The 22,798-nt window shown below is 42.5% G+C and overlaps 1 protein-coding gene across 1 annotated transcript in view; it reads right to left on the reverse strand.

Annotated features, from left to right (window-relative positions):
- The window catches only part of LOC126320681 (esterase FE4-like), a 68,408-nt gene that overhangs the window by 34,274 nt on the left and 11,336 nt on the right, over window positions 1-22,798 (reverse strand). Inside the window, exons 5-6 of the mRNA XM_049994087.1 lie at window positions 22,515-22,700; window positions 6,533-6,732 (exon numbers count right to left, since the gene is read on the reverse strand). Coding sequence (XP_049850044.1) covers window positions 6,533-6,732; window positions 22,515-22,700 — 386 coding nt within the window. The remainder of the gene's footprint in view (window positions 1-6,532; window positions 6,733-22,514; window positions 22,701-22,798) is intronic.

The raw sequence follows: 22,798 nt of genomic DNA on the forward strand, positions 1-22,798 counted from the left end.
TTGGAATTAGTATATTCTTCTTGAGGTCTGAGGGTATTTCGGCTGTCTCATACATCTTGCTCACCAGATGGAGAGTTTTGTCAGGACTGGCTCTCCCAAGGCCTTCAGTAGTTCCAATGGAATGTTGTCTACTCCGGGGGCCTTGTTTCGACTCAGGTCTTTCAGTGCTCTGTCAAACTCTTCACGCAGTATCGTATCTCCCATTTCATCTTCATCTACATCCTCTTCCATTTCCATAATATTGTCCTCAAGTACATCGCCATCTATATACTCCTTCCACCTTTCTGCTTTCCCTTCTTTGCTTAGAACTGGGTTTCCATCTGAGCCCTTGATGTTCATACAAGTGGTTCTCTTCTCTCCAAAGGTCTCTTTAATTTTCCTGTAGGCAGTATCTACCATACCCCTAGTGAGATAAGCCTCTACATCCTTACATTTGTCCTCTAGCCGTCCCTGCTAAGCCATTTTGCACTTCCTGCCGATCTCATTTTTGAGAAGTCTGTATTCCTTTTTGCCTGCTTCATTCACTGCATTTTTATATTTTCTCCTTTCATCAATTAAATTCAATATTTCTGCTGTTACCCAAGGATTTATACTAGCCCTCGTCTTTTTACCTACTTGATCCTCTGCTGCCTTCACTACTTCATCCCTCAAAGCTACACATTCTTCTTCCACCGTATTTATTTCCCCCATTCCTGTCAATTGCTCCCTTATGCTCTCCCTGAAACTCTGTACAACTTCTGATTCTTTTATTTTATCCAGGTCCCATCTCCTTAAAGTCCCACCTTTTTGCAGTTTCTTCAGTTTTAATCTACAGGTCATAACCAATAGATTGTTGTCAGAGTCCACATCTGCCCCTGGAAATGTCTTACAGTTTAAAACCTGGTTCCTAAATTTCTGTCTTACCATTATATAATCTATCTGAAACCTGTCAGTATCTCCAGGTTTCTTCCATGTATACAGCCTTCTTTTATGATTCTTGAACCAAGTGTTAGCTATGATTAAGTTGTGCTCTCTGCAAAATTCTACCAGGCGGCTTCCTCTTTCATTTCTTTGCCCCTGTCCATATTCACCTACTACGTTTCCTTCTATCCCTTTTCCTACTACCGAATTCCAATCACCCATGGCTATTAAATTTTCGTCACCCTTCACTATCTGAATAATTTCTTTTATTTGATCATACATTTCTTCAATTTCTTCGTCATCTGCACAGCTAGTTCGCATATAAATTGTACTACTGAAGTAGGTGTGGACTTCATATCTATCTTGGCTACAAGAATGCGTTCACTATGCTGTTGGTAGTAGCTTACCCGTATTCCTATTTTCCTATTCATTATTAAACCTACTCCTGCATTACCCCTATTTGATTTTGTGTTTATAACCCTGTAGCCACCTGACCAAAAGTCTTGTTCCTCCTGCCACCGAACTTCACTAATTCCCACTATATCTAACTTTAACCTATCCATTTCCCTTTTTAAATTTTCTAACTTACCTGCCCGATTAAGGGATCTGACATTCCACTCTCCGATTCGTAGAACGCCAGTTTTCTTTCTCCTGATAACGACATCCTCTTGAGTAGTCCCCGCCCGGAGATCCGAATGGGGGACTATTTTACCTCCAGAATATTTAATCATACAGTAAAGCTGCATGCCCTCGGGAAAAATTACGGCCGTAGTTTCCCCTTGCTTTCAGCCGTTCGCAGTACCAGCACAGCAAGGCCGTTTTGGTTATTGTTACAAGGCCAGATCAGTCAATCATCTAGACTGTTGTCCCTGCAACTACTGAAAAGGCTGCTGCCCATCTTCAGGAACCACACGTTTGTCTGGCCTCTCAACAGATACCCCTCCGTTGTGGTTGCACCTACGGTACGGCTATCTGTATCGCTGAGGCACGCAAGCCTCCCCACCAACGGCAAGGCCCAAGGTTCATGGGGGGGGGGGGGGAGCTGTAATTTATAACTATGGGATCGACTGCATGTGTTTGTGGAGGACAGCCTAACTGTATTACACTTTAGCAAAACAGAAGGACTAATTAAAGGAGATGGAACGTTTCTGACATATCAGCATCAAATATAGAGATATTATCAAACTAATATTAGGGCCTACTAACTGTGTCATTCCATACAACAATACAACGGATATCGTTTTTGGTTTAGCATGCAAGGGACTGAGAGTTCGATTCCGGGTAGGGGGATATTTGTGTTTATCTGCCAGCCTCATCTTTTCGTGTAATACCTTAGTAGTATACACCATTTCTTAAACCACATGCGTCATGCATTTTCGTAGTATATGCGTCTGCATTCCTGTTTCTCTGCTACTTCTTTCATGAATTCTTTCTTAATAACTGACCAGAAGGGTTTATAAAATTCGAAGCGAATTTTTTTTTTAATTGGAAGTTTGTGTAAAGTCTTATGGGACCAAACTGCTGAGGTTATCGGTCCCTAAGCTTACACACTATTTAATCTAACTTAAACTAACTTACGCTATGGACAACAAACACACCCATGCCGGAGGGAGGATTCGAACCTTCGACGCGGGGAGCCGTGCGAAAATTCGAAGGAAATATTGTCCCCTACACCAACTGTACAGCACTATTTCTAAATGCTGATAGCTGTAGTTATAGTACATGTGTTACAGTGTTGCCAGACTGATAGTCTTTAACTTCCATTTACTGCTGGAAATATGCATAGGACGAAATTTTGCGACAGACATATTTTATTCGTAGTATGTGAGGAATCGCGTTGCGCGAATGTTTCATCACAGGGTGTTTCAAAACTGACTGGACTTTTTCAAACGGCAATACAAACTAAACGAGCAGCGATAGAAATACACCGTTTGTTGCAATATGCTTGGGACAATAGTACATCTCCAGGCAGACAAACTTTCGAAATTACAGTAGTTACAATTGTCAACAACAGATGGCGCTGCGGTCTGGGAAACTCTATAGTACGATATTTTCCACATATCCACCATGTGTAGCAATAACATGGCGTAGTCTCTGGATGAAATTACCCGAAACCTTTGATAACGTGTCTGGCGGAATGGCTTCACATGCAGATGAGATGTACTGCTTCAGCTGTTCAATTGTTTCTGGATTCTGGCGGCACACCTGGTCTTCCAAGTGTCCCCACAGAAAGAAGTCACAGGGGTTCATGTCTGGCGAATAGGGAGGCCAATCCACGCCGCCTCCTGTATGTTTCGGATTGCCCAAAGCAATCACACGATCAACGAAATATTCATTCAGGAAATTAAAGACGTCGGCCGTGCGATGTGGCCGGGCACCATCTTGCGTAAACCACGAGGTGTTCGCAGTGTCGTCTAAGGCAGTTTGTACCGCCACAAATTCACGAAGAATGTCCAGATATCGTGATGCAGTAATCGTTTCGGATCTGAAAAATGGGCCAGTGATTAATTTGGAAGAAATGGCGGCCCAGACCAGTACTTTTTGAGGATGCAGGGACGATGGGACTGCAACATGGGGCTTTTCGGTTCCCCATATGCGCCAGTTATGTTTATTGACGAAGCCGTCCAGGTAAAAAAAAGCTTCGTCAGTAAACCAAATGCTACCCACATGCATATCGCCGTCATCAATCCTGTGCACTATATCGTTAGCGAATGTCTCTCGTGCAGCAATGGTAGCGGCGCTGAGGGGTTGCCGCGTTTGAATTTTGTATGGATAGAGGTGTACACTCTGGCGCATGAGACGATACGTGGACGTTGGCGTCATTTGGACAGCAGCTGCAACATGGCGAACGGAAACCCGAGGCCGCTGTTGGATCACCTGCTGCACTAGCTGCGCTTTGCCCTCTGTGGTTGCCGTACGCGGTCGCCCTACCTTTCCAGCACGTTCATCCGTCACGTTCCAAGTCCGTTCAAATTTTTCAAACAGATCCTTTATTGTATCGCTTTTCGGTCCTTTGGATACATTAAACCTCCGTTGAAAACTTCGACTTGTTGCAACAACACTTTGTTCTAGGCGGTGGAATTTCAACACCAGAAAAATCCTCTGTTCTAAGGAATAAACCATAATGTCCACAGCACACTTGCACGTTGTGAACAGCACACGGTTACAGCAGAAAAGCGACGTACAGAATGGCGCACCCACAGACTGCGTTGTCTTCTATATCTTTCACATCACTTGCACCGCCATCTGTTGTTGAAAATTGTAACTACTGTAATTTCGAAAGTTTGTCCGCCTGAAAATGTACTGTTGTCCCAAGCATATTGCAACAAACGGTGTATTTCTATCGCTGCTCGTTTAGTTTCTATTGCCGTTTCAAATATACCGGTCATTTTTGAAACACTCTATATATATATATATATATATATATATATATATATATATATATATATATATATATATATAAGTTCCGTTCTTTGTAGTTTTTAGGTTTGACGCTTATTTCGTGACCTATTTGGCCCGATCACGATCCAACTACAAAGAACGGAACTTGTCTAGCTGGAAGGGGGAAACCAGATGGCGCTATGGTTGGTCCGATAGATGGCGCTCCCATAGCTCAAACGGATATCAATTGCGTTTTTTAAAAATAGGAATCCCCATTTATTATTACATATTCGTGTAGTACGTAAACAAATATGAATGTTTTAGTTGGACCACTTTTTTTCGCTTTGTGATAGATGGCGCTGTAATAGTCCCAAACATATGGCTCATAACTATGACGAACAGTTGGTAACAAGTAGGTTTTTTAAATTAAAATACAAAACGTAGGTACGTTTGAATATTTTATTTCGGTTGTTACAATGTGATATTGTACCTTTGTGAACTTATCATTTCTGATAACACATGCTGTTACAGCGTGATTACCTGTAAATACCACATTAATGCAATAAATGCTGAAAATGATGTCCGTCAACCTCAGTGCATCTGGCAATACGTGTAACGACATTCCTCTCAACAGCGAGTGGTTCGCCTTCCGTAATGTTCGCACATGCATTGACAGTGCGCTGATGCATGTTGTCAGTCGTTGCCGGTGGATCTCGATAGCAAATATCCTTCAACTTTCCCCACAGAAAGAAATCCGGGGACGTCAGATCCGGTGAACATGCGTCCCATGGTATGATGCTTCGACGACCAATCCACTTGTCATGAAATATGTTATTCAATACCGCTTCAACCGCATGCGAGCTATGTGCCAGACATCCATCATGTTGGAAGTACATGCCATTCTGTCATGCAGTGAAACATCTTGTAGTAACATCGGTAGAACATTACTTAGGAAATCAGCATACGTTGCACCTTTTAGACTGCCATCGATAAAATGGGGGCCAATTATCCTTCCTCCCATAATGCCGCTCATACATTAACCCACAAAGGTCGCTGATGTTCCAATTGTCGCAGTCATCGTGGATTTTCCGTTGCCCAATAGTGCTTATTATGCCGGTTTACGTTACCGTTGTTGGTGAATGACGCTTCGTCGCTAAATACAACGAGTGCAAAAATCTGTCATCGTCCCTTAACTTCTCTTGTGCCCAGTGGCAGAACTGTACACGAATTCATGCAATTCCTGATGCATAGAAATATGGTACGGGTGCAATCGATGTTGATGTAGCATTCTCAACATTTTTGAGATTCCCGATACTCACGCAATTTGTCTGTTACTGATGTGCGGATTAGCTGCGACAGCAGTTGAAACCCCTACTTGGGAACCATCGTTTGTTGCAGGTCGTGGTTGACGTTTCACATGTGGCTGAACACTCCCTGTTTCCTTAAATAACGTAACTATCCGGCGAACGGTCCGGACACTTGGATGGTGTCGTCCAGGACACCGAGCAGCATACATAGCACACACCCGTTCGGCATTTTGATCACAATGGCCATACATCAACACGATATCGAATTTTTCCGCAATTGCCAAACAGTCAATTTTAACAGGGGTAATGTATCACGAAGCAAATACCGTCATCACTGGCGGAATGTTACGTGATACCACGTACTTATAAGTTTGTGACTATTACAGCGCCATCTATCACAAAGTGATAAAAGTTGTCCATGGTCCAACTAAAGCATTCATATTTCTTCACGTTATACAAGAATATGTAATAAAAATGGGGGTTCCTATATTAAAAACGCAGTTGATATCCGTTTGACCCATGGCAGCGCCTTCTAGTGTGCCAACCATAGCGTCATCTGGTTTCCTCCTTCAAGCTAGGCGAGTTTCGTTCTTTGTAGTTGGAGAGAGACATAGCAGTGCTAGATGCCTTCTCGGCCCTATATCGACGACTTGTTATTCTTATCAACAATGACAACAGTGAGTGCCATGTGCGTAGAAAGCTAGCAGATCTTCTAACACAAGTGTTCCGCCTGGACACGTCACGTGATGCACACCTTGAACTTAGCGCTGTGGGTGTCACGGCTATGGGTTAACCCAGGTGCTCGATAGTGTATTAGCTGCTAATAAAAAGTGTTCAACCTAATGCTAATAGCAGGAGTACTTTTTCATTGCGGTTACACTACGGCGCTCAATAGATACGTTCGTTTCTGACGTAAGTGCATGTAACTGACTGTAAGTACATACCTCCTCTGACAGTGCTTTGTCACTGTCTTTGGCTAGAGTGCGTGCATCCACGGTTTTCAAAAAGCCTACTAGATCTGTGGAGTTCTGTCCCGTATATCCCAAGTAGTTAGCGAAGCGTATTGCTCTGTCTGTGGCGTTTTTGGAGAATGCCCAGGGGTTCAGAGCTGACCCGCTCATTGCTATGCCGTTATTGTAGAGACCTGTCAAGGAGTTAAGAGTTGTATTAGTCATAGTGAAAACTTAACGCTAAATCATAGATACCATTAGTCTAATATAAATGAAATTTATGTTATTACGATTCTAAAGGAATGATATTATATGCATTATCTAGGAATTCCGTACTTCATATGTAGTGGAATTGTTTATTTTAATTTGATTTAATTTTTTATTAACGTAAGTCAGCGAGTAACCTCTGTGCTCTGATATATTATCAAGTTTCAAAATGTCGCTCTTACCTTAAAGTGCCGTATGGAGTTAACCAAATTATCTGCTAGCGTATGTATCAATATACTGTATGTATGGAGAACACAAACAGCCTTAACCTCTGTCAGTGGATTAAACAGGTATCATATTAAATATGACTATGGGGCAAGAAGTCTGTATAAAGCAGTACAGTAAGTGTGGGACGTGTTTCAAGGCATTTAATACCAGTTAGGAAACCATCAAATTACAGAAGCTGTTTTTCCTGCTGTCCATTAAATTCAAACATCATGAAATTGGAGTGCAACAAAAGTGAAGCTGAATGTTCAAATGATTAGTTCTTCAGCGCATTTGCATGAAGTATTTCGCAGGAAAGTCATCTACATTTTGTGCATATATATTTTTACTGCTCATTACAATATTTTAATACTACATGATTGGATTTAATTTTGATTCAAGATACATATGAAACGCTTCTAATTATAACGAATTACAATAGTATGAAAGAAAAGTATACAGTTAATAATATTCACAATACTAAATTTATGTAGATATAAGGTTTTCAGATAGAACATTTTTATTCTGATTTTGATGAAATTTTGCACAATTCACATTCAAAACAAGGGAAGATCATCGTCTACATAAGTTTCGTAATACTGAAAGGTGGACATATATAGGCGGACTGGACATTTACTTGCGGATAGTTTCAGAATGAATGGAAATTTCATATTACGAGAGCGAAACAGCCGCGAGTGGTATCTGTGGAATCGTTGACTTACGGCATTGACACTAGTATCTATGAACTTGTTTATCTTTGGCTCAGTTGTAGAGCGGAGAGAAGTCGATTGTTGAACATGGAGTAAGCTGGCAGAACTTTTAGCGTAGTGCATTTGGAGGAGGATTTTGCTGAAGAAAATTGCTAGGAATTATTAATCCGATGGAAACTCACAGACGCTTCATTTACGAAACGCAGAGAATGGATTTGCATTATGGATATGTTTTTACGGTAATAATTTTTGCTGACACGTTAGTGTTTTTTGCAACAGAACAGTTCATCTCCCCACCACAGTTTAGGTCATACCAATTTAATTCATTTCAATTTGCAATATCGTAAAAGCATTGCCTTGTAAGACTTTGTGAAGAAAGTAAAGTTTTTGGTTTTCTGGGCGTGTTATGTTCTTGTGAAGTAAGACTTTAAAATACAGCCATTGTCGTTACAGTGAACGGATTAGTATTTTCATTTCAAGTAAGGGCTTCTTTTTACTATGAGAAAATCACACCAGTCTTTCTCTCAGTAGTTTAGTTTTACTTTAGCATATTTTTTAGCTGACACGATTTCTCCATGCTGTGCTGTTGATGCTGTAATTTTTCAGGTGAGATTCTTTTCATATTTTGTTGGTTCCTTCGTTTCTCATCTCACGTTTCCACTGCGCAAATTTAAGCGTTTTCATTGGTATCCAGGTTTTTAATGGGCCAATGAGCAATGTGTGTTTCACAGTGTTCTAAATATTTGCAGTGTTTCAATTTTTTGGGCAGTGCACAGTTTTCTTTTGGTAGCGGTTTTTGAGTAACAATTTTGATTTAAGTTCTTGCACAACCAACACTAGTTAGTTTTGTTTTTATGTAAATATGTGCACTGAGACCGCTGTTCGCAATAGTAATTTCAGTTCAAACTCTTTATAACAGAGGACAGTACATTCAGATTTGATAAAAAAGCAGACAAACATTTTAATGCATGAACGAACGAACGATAGAGTCAGAGCAAATAACTTCCGAAATGACTTGAAACATATATTTATGTAATATATAAAGTACATACAGCATATAAAGGTTGTTACCAACAATCTCTAAAAGTTCTTCTCCCATTTGCTTCAGATTTCTACACGACACCCTAATGAACATTTGGGTGGACTAAACCTATATAGGAGAAACGTTGTTACCAAATATCTCGAAAAGCACTTGACCAATTTATTTCAAAGTTCTTGGCCGTTTTATTTCAGGTTCTAGGCGCGCAGTCCGGAACCGTGCGACTGCTACGGTCGCAGGTTCGAATCCTGCCTCGGGCATGGATGTGTGTGATGTCCTTAGGTTAGTTAGGTTTAAGTAGTTCTATGTTCTAGGGGACTGATGACCACAGCTGTTAAGTCCCATAGTGCTCAGAGCCATTTGAACCATTTTTTTTTATTTCAAATTTCTGTCCTCAGGTGAAACAATGAAGAAATTAATGAAAAATTAAATGCGTGACGAGCGAGACATATAGCGGCAAACTGAATGTAACTCCTATTGTGAAAATAAATTACAGTGACATGACCAGTCTCGCGGGTAGCACTAGATCGCGGGACGAGCGACAGCTCGAGAATTTGACAGAAACGTGATCGCAAACTCTTATTTATTGATTAGTTGCCATTTTTACGTATTACATGTACTCTAGAAGACATTTTCGACCGTGTTTCACAGTTATCTTTATTGCGAAAATCCAGTGCCATGGAAACGTTATAACATGTTGTGGGTATAGTAACAAAAAAAGTCACTAGATCGCGGACCGATTTAAGATCGAACAGAAGACGAGATATCCCGAACTATGACGTATACTGTTCGAACAGTTCGAGTCGTGTTCAAACTGCTTGAAATAGTGAAAACTGAGCTGAAACAACAGGAGACGAAATCCCGAACAGATAATGAGATATTTACCGCAAACTGTAACAACACATGGCCCAACAATCGCTTTCTGTGGCACATATTAAACACCTCGTGCAACTCTGGACACTGGAGCTACTTATTCATAAGATGAGAAACGTAGCTGCATTCCAACAGTTGTGAAGATCATTCAAGTATAGCTTTACTGAAATTGGTTTATCGGCGGGATAGCTGCATTCCTTTCCTGTAATATTCTGCCTTAATGCACGTCTCTCATTAATAAGTTCACGATACGCTCATTAGAGATGATCGACTGTTTGACCAACCAATGTGCGATATTCATTTTCCACATCCGGCTAACATAGTTGTAAGGTTTGGTGCCTACGATAACTTTATGATATGACGATATCGAACCGTCGGAAAATTTGTAGTTTCAGCCATTCTTCTTCCCATTTTTCTTTTGTTGAGCATCATAATTTGATCACAGACGGAGGAATCCGCTTGAAACTTTCTGTTGCGTTTTCTCTAACTGTTTGATTGGCAAGGGCGTTTGTCAGTTCATTCTCAGGAGTCCCTATACTGGCTTCTGTCCATTCGAAATTAATATGCCATGTCATCTGATGCAATACCTTAATTTTGGTCTTGATCTCTTCTGTCAAACTGTAATGATTCCTGGAAAATTTTAACGGATGTAATGCAGTAAATAGTCTTCAAGGATTTGCACCGGATTACCTTGTGCAAATTCTGCAATATTTCCTTGGAGCAATTGCCCGACATCTTCAGGTGATTCAACTTTGCTGGTAGCTAGGTACGACTGACGGTATCCGTGCATCGACGCCCCGTTTCTAGAACACGCCCGCGAAGAATGGGCAGGAGCGCAAATTATTCATGCTCAATGATTTCCAAATAGGTGGTGTCATACGCAAACGGCCTCTCCGAAAATCGCAGAGCGGCTCTCCTCCGCGTGCGCTATACGTTGTGTTTACTAAAAGTGCGACCAAACTCACTAGAGACTCTACTAGACCAATGTTATCGAAAAATCTTGATTTTCGCGTCGTGATTGAGTAACAGCCAATGCAGGGTTCCACGCTGTCCTCAGTTGAAATCACGCATCCCTGATGATGACATTATCGGCTGTACAAATATGTGTTGCTTCATTAACGACGCAATCCCAGAAAGATAATGCCGGGGATAAAACTTCCGTCTTTTCATAAATCATACGATGTCCTGTAATCACATAGTGTTCCGCAATTGCCAACTTTTCCAGTTGACGAAGGCGTGTGTGACGCTGATGTTCATCGCAGCACTCTTGTACTGTGCGGCATGAGTGGCTTATATATGCTGCCCCACACTGACAAGAAATCGTGTACACACCACATTTCCTCAGTCCAAGATCATTATTAGCCGAACAGGTTTCCCAGTTTTGCAGATGGTTGAAAAACACACTTAATGCCATATCTTTTGAGGACTCTTCCGATTCTTGACGACATGGCACCAAAATACGGCAAAAAGGCCATAGTGGTCGGCGTCTTCGTATCTTCATACCGCTCCATGGACTGAACTCACTTGGGCCTGAAAGCATTACGTATCTGCCTCTCAGTATAACCGTTTTGTCGGAACAGTCTTCAAATGTTGTATTTCCCTCGACATGCTTTCAGGATCTGATACCACATATGCTCCATTAACTAATGTACGTAATGAACTATCGCACTGTGCAGGATGATGGCAGCTTGAGGCCTGCAGATATAGATCTGTATGCGTTGGCTTGTGGTAGACGCTGTCCCAACGTTCCATCTGCTTTTCTTCGTGCCAAAACATCAAGAAAAGGTAAAGAACCATTTTTCCACTTCCATTGTGCAGTTTATATTCGGATGGAGCGAATTCAGATGCTGAAGAAACGTAAGTAGAGTGTCAAGTCCATGTGACCGCACCACAAATGTATCATCCACATAACGCAGAAAACAAGGGGGGGGGGGGGGGTAGAGAGTGGCTGACTGTAGTGCTTTTTCTTCAAAGATCTCCATAAAGTAATTGACCACCAGGCCACCAAAGCAGACAGAGGGCTTCCAATGGCGACACCGTCGATTTGTCAAAAAAAAAAAATGGTCATGAAATTAAAGGGTTGTTGAAGTAAGCACATGTTTAAATAATGGTACCATGTCCTCCACAAACTTGTTGCTGATGAGCTCTAAAAGAATACTGCAAGAGCATCTTTGTAAATAAAGACACGACATCGAAACTTACTAAGAGATCCGAGGATTGCAATCGAAGAGTTTTCAGGCGACCTATGAAATCTTCAGAGTTTTGAATATGATGGTGGCTCTTGGCTACGAGAGGCCCTAATAGTGATATCAGATATTTTGAACAAAATAAGTAGGTGCTTCTATGTTACTTACAATGGGACGGAGAGGCACCCCATTCTTATGGATCTGGGGTAAGCGTAGAGCCTAGGGGGAACTGCAGCCTGTTGACGCAGACCCTCGGAGTGGGTGGGGGGAGGGGTTCCTGTGGAAGCCAGCTTTTCCTGATGAGTTCCAAAGTGTTCCTCTGGATTCTACCGGTCGAATAATTGGGATTTTAACGTTTATTTCTCCTAAGTAATCTAGTTTTTCTAAAGGTCGCAAGACTGCTAATTCTTCTTCTTGTTTAACCCACCCATTCTACACCGCGTATCTTCATTTATAGGAAGGTGTGCCATTAATGATTATTGCCATTCCTGAACTCGTTCGGTTCTCCAAATAACTCCCGTCGGTATAAACCTCTGTCGAATACCTGTATTCCTTGAGTTTGTAATTCTACTCTAGTGTTATTGCACTTGTCGGATAGGTCTACTATTTGAAATCTAAAGGAGTGTACTTAGAATGTACTGGGTGTTCAGTTTTGATAATTTTATATTCACCTTGTATTGCCTGGATTCCGAAAATTTGTGGTGTAAGACCCGTTACAACGCACATCTCTTCAGCACACGTCGTTCAGTAAGCCTTAGCAGCTCGTCGCAAAACTTTGTTGTTTAAACTGTTCTAATTGTTGCTTAGTCTTTACGCTTTCCTCTCATTGTTAGCACTATTTTCGACTTTTGGTTATGAAATCGATTTGTTCACAAACTATAATTTTTTCTTTTTTTCATTTTTCTGTTGCTGATCTCCTCAGAGACAATGACAGTATTTTCTCCGGTCAAAGTGATTAAGTTATCTGAAAGCGCTACCCATTTTGTTTGCTGTGTGATCCAGCAGCAGATAATTACGTTGGACATTCCAAAAGGCAGAACTACAACAGGACCTCTGCGGGCACTCTTTCGTCGCCTTCTTTTCTAGTTTGATGTTGTTAAACGCCAATATTGCTGTTCTCTCACTAAAGTAGTTTTAGTTAGATTACGTAAGTTCCTAGGACACTGAAATTCTTGTAGCAGATTTAGGATCCTGGGCCACCAGGCTTTGCCAAAAGCTCCCTGAACGTCAAGGCTCATCATTATTACATACTGACCCTCTGATAAACTTCCCTCGGTGACGTTCTGAACAGCCAAAAGCACATTAATTGTCCATTTTTGTGGAATAAATCCGTACTGATTAATACTTAGGAGATCGTTAGAGATGACAATTAATAACTTTTCCAATACTTTTTCTTAAGCATACAGGAGGCTGAGGGGACGAAACTTGGCACTTCCGTTGTTTATTGTACCAGGTTCGAGAATGGGTGCTACTCTGCCGGTTTTACACAATATCGGAAAGCAAGGCAACTGTTATAAAGCGGTGATACAGCTGAGAAAAAGCTGTACTCTCGACGAAGTAGATTAATGGTAACATAATTTTCATCAGCAGTCTTGTCTACAGGGTAGTTCATTACTATTTCCTCTATTTCTGCCCGCTACACCATCTACCACTCCGTCGCTCAAAATGGTTCAAATGGCTCTGAGCACTATGGGACTTAACTTCTGAGGTCATCAGTCCCCTAGAACTTAGAACTACTTTAAACCTAACTAACCTAAGGACATCACACACACCCATGCCTGAGGCAGGATTCAGACCTGCGATCATAGCGGCCTCGCGGTTCCAGACTAAAGCGCCTAGAACCGCTCGGCCACCCCAGCCACTCCGTTGCGTCACCGCGTTTTAGACCTTATTAGTTAATTGTACTCCGTGCCTTGTGTTAGATGGACCTCAGGCACAAAATATTCGAGCGTATAGGTGGCAATTTCGGTTAAATTTGCTGAGTTTGTACTATTACTTTTCGTTAGAGTTGTATAATTTCTGATTTTCCGTGATGCGATTCCAAGGGTTATTCGTTGGTGTCAGGACGTAGCATTGCTTCCAGGACTACGTTTTACAATAGCTGTGCTTTATTCCTTCTTCTCTTAACAATACTGTTGCCTTCGTAAACGAATTATGAGATACATACGGGAATGAGCGCGTTCTATCAATTTCCAAATGCAGTGTCTTGCCAAGGATATGCTTTCAGGCGAATGTGGCATTTATCACAGTTTTATCCCATTTCAAGTGCTAGAGATATTGTCGTTGGACAAGGACGCCCTTACGATCGTTTGTGGGTGGGGATCCGTAGACCTGGGTTTATGGAGTATTTTCAATGTTCTGGAAAACGAATGGCGACTTGTTATTGGCCATAAAAGTTGGAGTTATTATCCTGTTAGTAACCTGCACAATACCGACTTTTAAATCATTTTCTAGAAAGAAATACATCTGAATATACTATTTTTTTTCCTTTCGGTTAGTGGTAGGGGAAGGGGCGCCTCCCCCCTCCACCCCCCTCCCCACTCTGTTCCTGGGTATGAGCGCCCTTATCGTTTGGCCTAAAAACAAACCTCATTACGCAGTCGTGTTAGAAAGAAATACTCCTCACGTAATGATATGGGCAGCGATGACCTCACAACATCTGTCTGAACCGTACTTTTTGAACGGCGCAAATTATTTACTCATTTTACGCACACGGTAAATACCTCAGCTTGAGGAAAGTGGCCTCACAGAACTCATGTCGTTGCAGCAAGACGAAGCGCCTCCTCACTTCGCCTTTGCAGCGTGCCAGTTCCTAAAGGGATTCTTTTGAAGACGGTGGATAGGCTATGATTCATCAGCAACCTTAGATCCTTGAAAATGGCCAACAAAAACTCCTGACCTCACCACGACTGGCAAATTATTGTGGGAAGTCATTAAGGCGCATGTATCTGCACGTGGTTACGCTACAAACGAAGAACTATGCAAGGTTGTTGAGGATCTATATCGCACAGTAACACATGACATGCCTAGAAATATGTAAAGCTCTGCAGTAGACCACCCCTACATGTTCACATGTTGACCCAACGACATCGTCAATTACGATTGCAGTGGGCAAGCGAAGATTGGGATTGACCATCGATCAATGGAAACTTGTCTGTGTGTAATGCATATGGAAACGTGTTTACAGCGTGATAGGAAACATACCGGTATGGACACTTAATAAGTAAGTACTTGTGTTAAAGCAAATCATATCAATTAGCATTCGATACTAAGGGTGTGAGTACTTCTCGCCCACCGTGTGCACTACAGTGCCAATTTTTATAGGGTCAACTTTCATGGCTTTGTTATTGTCTAAGTACGTGCCAGATATGAAATATCGCAGCCTTGGTTTTTTACTAGTTGGCGCTCCGCGCTCGTCACCTCCTCCTTTTTCCAAGTTACTGTTTCACATGAGTCAGTTTTCGCTAGTGATTGTGCCACACCCTGCAGAGAAATCTTACAGCTGTGGCTCCTGTGTCGCCCCTCTCGGCTAAGCTCACCAAGCGGCGGCTTGAGCCGCTTGGCCTTTAAACCTGCCCTGAACACTGATTCTTTTTCAGATAAGTGACTAAATAACTGCCAATGAATATCTTCGTTTGACGTCCGTACTGCTACTCTTTTCCTTCTTCTATCTGCTCTAATTATCTTGTTGCTTCTAGTGATTCCGATTACGTTTTGTTGATAACAATATGGTTCTTGGATGAAAGCAATGCTATCTGATATTGCATACTAAGGTGCATTCGGGTTGTTGTTGCAGCTTTGGATCGCTGTAAAAATGGTTCAAATGGCGCTGAGCACTATGGGACTCAACTGCTGTGGTTATCAGTCCCCTAGAACTTAGAACTACTTAAACCTAACCAACCTAAGGACATCACACTCATCCATGCCCGAGGCAGGATTCGAACCTGCGACCGTAGCAGTCGCACGGTTCCGGACTGCGCGCCTAGAACCGCGAGACCACCGTGGCCGACTGGATCGCTGTAGATTTATTTATATGGGTCTGATTTGTTTTGGAAGAGCTAAAGCTGTTTGGCTTGTATTTTGTGTTGCCATTAGTGATCATCATTATTCTATCTACGTCGTTTGCTGTTTACTTCGGACGTCCGAATACAGAGATGACGAACATGTTTCTCATTTAGCAACGGTTGCTTTTTAATTTCGCTTAAGCTGTAGTTCGTCGATCGATTTGGTTTTTGTGAATTGTTTATCAATTAACTGTTGCAGAGCTACAAAACTAGTAGTGATAGTGAAAACATCTGGTCATCGGTTGCTGAGGGACTGGCACACCACCACTCCTCAGCCATTGTAATTTACTATTCCAGGCATAGACCTGGCGCAGCATCAAATGTCATGCCTGTATCTGTCCCCCAGTTGCAGTACAGTTTGACGTCCAGACGAGCTAGAGCCGTTGTTGCTAGCAGAAATGACAGCTCTGTGTACTGAATTTCGTACCCTGTATAACCTCGAATCATCCATAAATTTAATCATGTATTCTGCCATCTATGCTACTATATAAAGAGAAGACGTAGTTTAACATTGTTACCTAAAATCTCGAAAAGTTCTTGAAGGACGTACTTCAGGTTTTTACTGCAGGATTCGCATAAACTTACTTTGGCTTACACCATGTTGGCGGGCTACTTGCCTGGGGGGTGTATTAAGCTTCGCCGACCGGGGTGGCCGAGAGGTTCTAGGCGCTACAGTCTGGAACCGCGCGACCATTTGCGGTCGCAGGTTCGAATCTTGCCTTGGGCATGGATGTGTGTGCTGTCCTTAGGTTACTTAGGTTTTAGTAGTTCTAAGTTCTAGGGGACTGATGACCTCAGAAGTTAAGTCCCATAATGCTCAGAGCCATTTGAACCATTTGAAAAATATCTTCGCTAGGGTGATCCCTCGTCCGTGTCTGATCCGCTTACACCACTCCGTTACCACATCACGTGCCCGCAACGCCTCCAAGCAGCATCCTACGTCGCGGTAGGCAGTGGTTATATACATATCGTAAAAAAAAAGTTTCGAGTCACCTCGGTTCCGAGAGTTCCGGAAACTGTACGGAAAATTGGAGTAGAGAACAACAGAAACATCATTTCCGCCATTTTTATTGCTCATGAAAACCACATATTGCATGTTTGTACCACTATACAGTGAGATCTTCAGAGGTGGTGGTCCAGATTGCTGTACACACCGGTATCTCTAACACCCAGTAGCACGTCCTCTTGCGTTGATGCATAACTGTATTCGTTGTGGCATGCTATCCATATGTTTATCAAGGTACTGTTGGTGCAGATTGTCCCACTCCTCAATGGCGATTCGGCGTAGATCCCTCAGAGTGGTTGGTGGATCGCCTCGTCTATAAACAGACGTTTTCAATCTATCCCAGGCATGTTCGATAGCGTTCATGCCTGGGAAAGATGCTTCCCACTCTAGTCGAGCGATGTCGTTATCCTGAAGGAAGTCATTAACAATATGTACACGATGGGGGAGCGAATTGTCGTCCATGAAGACGAATACCTTGCCAATATGCTCCCGATATGGTTGCGTTATCGGTCGGAGGATGGCATTCACGTATCGTACAGAGCCATTAAGTCGCCTTCCATGATCACAAGCGGCATAAATCGGCCCCACATAATGCCACCTCAAAACAGCACGGAGACTCTATCTTGCTGCATTCGCTGGACAGTGTGTCTTAGGTGTTCATCCTGGCAGGGTTGCTTCCAAAACGTCTCCGATGATTGTCTGGTTAAAGGCATATGCGACACTCATCAGTGAAGAGAACATGATGCCAATCCTAAGCGGTCCATTAGGCTTGTTGCTAAGCCCATCTGTACGGCGCTGCATGGTGTCGTGGTTGGAAGATTTACCTCGCAATTGACGTCGGGAGTGAAGTTGTACATCATGCACCCTATTGCGCGCAGTTTGAGTCGTAACATGACGTCCTGTGGCTGCACAAAAACCATTATTCAACGTGGCGGCTTTGCTGTCAGTGTTCCTCCGAGCCATAATCCGTAGGTAGCTGTCATCCACTTTAGTAGTAGCCCTTGGGCGGCCTGGGCGAGGCATGTCATCGACAGTTCCTGTCTCTCTGCATATCCTCCATGTCCGAACAACATCGCTTTGGTTCACTCCGAGGCTCCTGGACTCTTCCCTTGTCGAGAGCCCTTCCTAGTACACAGTAACAATACGGACGCGATCGAACAGCAGTATTGTCCGCCTAGGCATGGTTGAACGACAGACAGAACGAGGCGTGTAGCTCCTTCCTGGCGAAATGACTGGAAGTGATCTCCGGTCGGACCCTCTCCGTCTAATAGAAGCTGCTCGTGCATGGTTTTTTACATCTTTTTAATCTGTAAACAGTCAAAGGGACTGTGTCTGTGATACAATATCCACAATCAACGTCTATCTTCAGGAGTTCTGGGAACCGGGGTGATGGAATAGGGTGTCCCATTTATCTTAACCATCCTAAATAACTGTTTGTCTAGATGAAAATTACAAAATGTTTCAAGAAAATATCTTTAGCTGTCATGGTGACATCAATCATCATGATTGCCTTCGTTGTAGCTTTTTTTTTTACAAAGATATGAACAGAGGTATGACCTTTTAAAATGACACCCTGTATTTTTTATTCGATAATTCATTTCCTCTTGTAAAGAGGAAAGTATTGGAAAAGTACTGGAAAATCACAGAGTACCATTCACTGAAACACAGCGTTATTAATTACATAACACAACATTGACGCTGACGTTCCCAGCGCTTATCACAGGCACTCGGGTTAATGGAACACACCCAAGTGCTGATGTTGACAGGGGACAGTTGTAAACATAAGTAGAATGCCCACCCGTCATTCCGTCAATCATCGTCAGTTGAAGAGTTATGTGAGAAGAATGTACACCAAGGAAGAGGAGGTAGAAAAAAATTGTTCAAATGGCTCTGAGCACTATGGGACTTAACATCTACGGTCATCCGTCCCCTAGAACTTAGAACTACTTAAACTTAACTAACCTAAGAACATCACACAACACCCAGTCATCACCAGGCAGACGGTTCCCTGGCCCCGCCGGGAATGGAACCCGGGAACCCGAGCTTGGGAAGCGAGAACGCTACCGCACGACCACGAGCTGCGAACGAAGAGGAGGTAAAATGCTACTCATCTATAGGGAATGTAAGTTAGCAGAACAGTAATTGCAATACTGTTTTCTTATGTAATGGTACATTTAGTACAGTAGTTTAGTCCTAAATAATGATGCGTAGAGCAGCCTTATAGTAAAGGCTGTTCGTCCTACAAACTGCACCGACATAACGTTTCTTTTATTGTTGTTGTTGAAGGTAGGCGAAATGCTACTCAGGCAGCGTAACTGTCCACAGAGCGATATCCTGACAAGAACCCACCTTCCCTACGGATGTTTTCTCATCTTATTACGACGCTTCAGGAAACGGGAAGTTTCAACCCATGACAACGCAATCGTCGTAGCACTCGCACAGACGAAGCTGTCGTAGTTACTGTTCTCCCTTCCGTTGCCATGGATCCACAAGTTAGCACACGACAGCCTCAACACGAGATTGGCATTCCTAAAACCAGAGTATATCGTGTTCTTACACGCCACCGGTTCAATCCTTACCTCCATCTTCTGAATGACTGCCCCCTTTTAGCCCCCTTGCGGCAGTTCTTCAATTTACCAGCTGCACTTCCTTTAATTCCTAGGTGACGATGCCTCTATAGCTGACACAGTTTTACGTCTTATCCGTGCAGCTGGGTTTTATCACTCACTCTAGTGTGGGCGCTCTCGCATGCTTTCTCAGGCTACACCCACTCCAGTGACTTTTAATTGTGACGTGGATACCAAAATAGTGTCTTTTATGGTAACAAGTTCTGTTGGTATCTCTATAAACGTTTCCCAGCTGGAGATACTTCGTTTGTGGTTGAGTGGTTGACCTTTTACCTGATCCATCAACCCCTCTAGTCTATTTTACTCTAGTCAACTGTTTGCTCTGCTCCTTTTAAGTGTCCTCTATTTTGTGTTATTGCGGTATTCATTTTAGTTATGTACCCCTTGGTGTTCCCTCCCTCTGGGTGCAGTGGATACGCTTTTACTGTATAGGCCTTTTACAAGTATGTCTGTTTGGAACTCGACCTCGATGTTTAGCCCCCATCAAACCCCAAAACCAACCAACCAATCCTTACCATGTACACCTACATCAAAAATTGCATGGGAATGATTGCCAGAATCTTCTACAGTTCTGTCAGTGGGCACAGCAGCAAATTCTCGCCAACCCGAGCTTCTTCTCCAATGTTCTATTTACCGATGAATGTCCCTTCTCAAACAAAGGACAGGTAAATACAAGGAACATGCATTATTGGTCCAGCGACAACCCACGATGGCTTACACAGGTGGAACATGAGCCTCAGTGGAAAGTTCACGTGTGGTGTGGGATGAATGGTACTACAATTATTGGTCCTCATTTCATAAATGGTAGTCTAAATGGAACAGCGTATGCCAACTTCCACAGACAAATTTTCCTCCTCTTCTGGATGAAGTGCCGCTAATAACCAGAATGCTTATGTGGTGTCAATACGATGGATGTCCAGCACGTAATGCCTTGCGTGCAGGTCGTGTTCTGAACAGAAGGTATTCTGCCAGATGGATTGGTCGATGAGGAACAGTTAACTTGGCCTGCTAGGTGTCCTGATATAAATCGTCTGGATTTTTTTCTTTGAGGATGCATTAAAGACGTTGTCTTTCGCGATATTCCAACACCTCCAGAGGACATGCAGGAACGTATCGTGCTTGCTTGCAATTCTCTTCAGCAGGCAACACTGGAAGCAGTAAATACTTATTTCATTCAACGAGTGCACCAGTGTATCGGTGTCCGGGTTCACCATTGAGCACCTTTGAATGTTCTGCTCATGGGCAATGGTACAGGAGAGTCAAAGTCAATTTTGTGTTATATGTGGTATCATTTGTTTTCTAACAACCCCAGCAACTGGACGAGTTTGTCATCCCGGGCTCGAAGTCAATGTTGTGTTATGTAATTAATAACGTTGTATTTCAGTGAACAGTACACCGTGAAACATTTTTGAATAGGTGTTTAGGACAGGATATGTATTACTGAATAACAAATACAGGGTGCCATTTAAAAAAGTCATACCACTGTTCACATCTTTGTAAAAAGCAAAGCTACAACGGAGGCAATCACGTTGATTGATGTCCCACGGACGGGTAAAGAACATTTGCTTGAAACATTTTGTACTGGCCGTTGTGGCCGAGCGGTTGTAGGCGCTTCAGTCTGGAACCGCGCGACCGCTACGGTCGCAGGTTCGAATCCTGCCTCGGGCATGGATGTGTGTGAAGTCCGTAGGTTAGTTAGGTTTAAGTAGTTCTACGTTCTAGGGGACTGATGACCTCAGATGTTAAGTCCCATAGTGCTCAGAGCCATTTTGCCAAACATTTTGTATTTTGCATATGGACAACCAGTTGTTTAGGGTGCTCAAGATAAATGGGTCACCCTGTATACATAACGAAATATTTTTATTAAAAAATTTCATCTCATATTTCACCTTCTTAAAGGTTGCATTACCAACACCACAGGAACACCTAATTTTCAATTTTTAAGTGAGAAGACAAATTCAAATTTTTCATTGATTTAGCTTTAAAATAGTTAGCCTAATGAAATTTTTTATAACACAATTCATCTCCTATTTCACCACCTTAGGGTTTGAATTTCCAAATATGCTGAAAGACGTATTTTTTTACATGCAACAAAGACATTAAATGCTAATTTTCTTAGATGTAGCTTTAAATTTTTTTGATAGTTCCTAATTAATGATTTATTTTCAAAAAAACATTTAACCCACTATTTCACCCCCATAGGGGTCAAACAGATAAATTAGATACCAGGTTTGGTAGTTCTAGCTTCAGAATTGGCTTAAAAGTAATTTTTTTAAAAAAAATTCCATCCACTTTTCCACTCCCTTAGGGGCTAAACTACGAAAATTCCCCTGTTAAACGATGCTTACAGTGTACGATTAACTCTCTATCCCAATTTCGAATTTCTGTCCGTAGCGGTTTGGGCATAGCGATGATGACTGCGTCAGTCAGGACATAGCATTTTACACATATAGGTGAATCAGTGTGTAGCTCAGCTTTTTGGAACTTTTCTCTCGAAATTATAAGAGCATTCCGCAAAACCTCTCTTGCATCTGTCATTGAAGTTGTATAGCGCATCTCCCACTTTCCACGATTGCTGAATGGAACCCGAACTAAACGCAGTGGATCTCCGTTACCAATCGTTCTTTATAAAGGTTTTAAGCTATCGATCAGTATTAAATAATCAATCGAATGAGAGTTGCTGCGTTAACGAACATTCCTTGAAGGTCAAGTGTGCAAGCCGTATGACCCTTAACGCTCCAGCAGGTACAATGCTGTACTATCGACGAAAATCACATCTCACAGTTGCACCTGTAGAAGCGAACAACGTAAAACGCACTTTCTTGCTTTGATATCGAAATCTCGATTCGGAACACATGGGGTAATAAACAAGCGAGCTAACTGCAAGAGGGAGGCTACTGCTGGCAACAAAGTTACACAGCGCAAAAGGATGAGTGGAGAACTTCGAGTGTAAACTCTGTGAAGATTAGTAATGCTTCTTAAAAGTTAACTCTAATTTACCTTTGCTAAGTGGAGATAGGCCGTGATAATGAATGGAAGCTCCTCCTGCGCTTTGGCCGAAGAGAGTCACTCTCTCTGAATCGCCGCCAAAGGCCGCTATGTTCCTCTGGATCCACCTGAGGGCCTCCACTTGATCCTTGAGGCCCATGTTTCCAGGGACGACGTCGTCTCCCGTGCTGAGGAAACCTAGACAGACGATAAATAAGTAATCCGTTGGCCGCCCACGTAAAATAGTATGTAAAGCAAGATGTTTAAAATTAGCTGTAAATTGAAGTCTTGAGATC

Source organism: Schistocerca gregaria, chromosome 2, assembly GCF_023897955.1.
Source record: "Schistocerca gregaria isolate iqSchGreg1 chromosome 2, iqSchGreg1.2, whole genome shotgun sequence".
Taxonomy (NCBI): domain Eukaryota; kingdom Metazoa; phylum Arthropoda; class Insecta; order Orthoptera; family Acrididae; genus Schistocerca; species Schistocerca gregaria.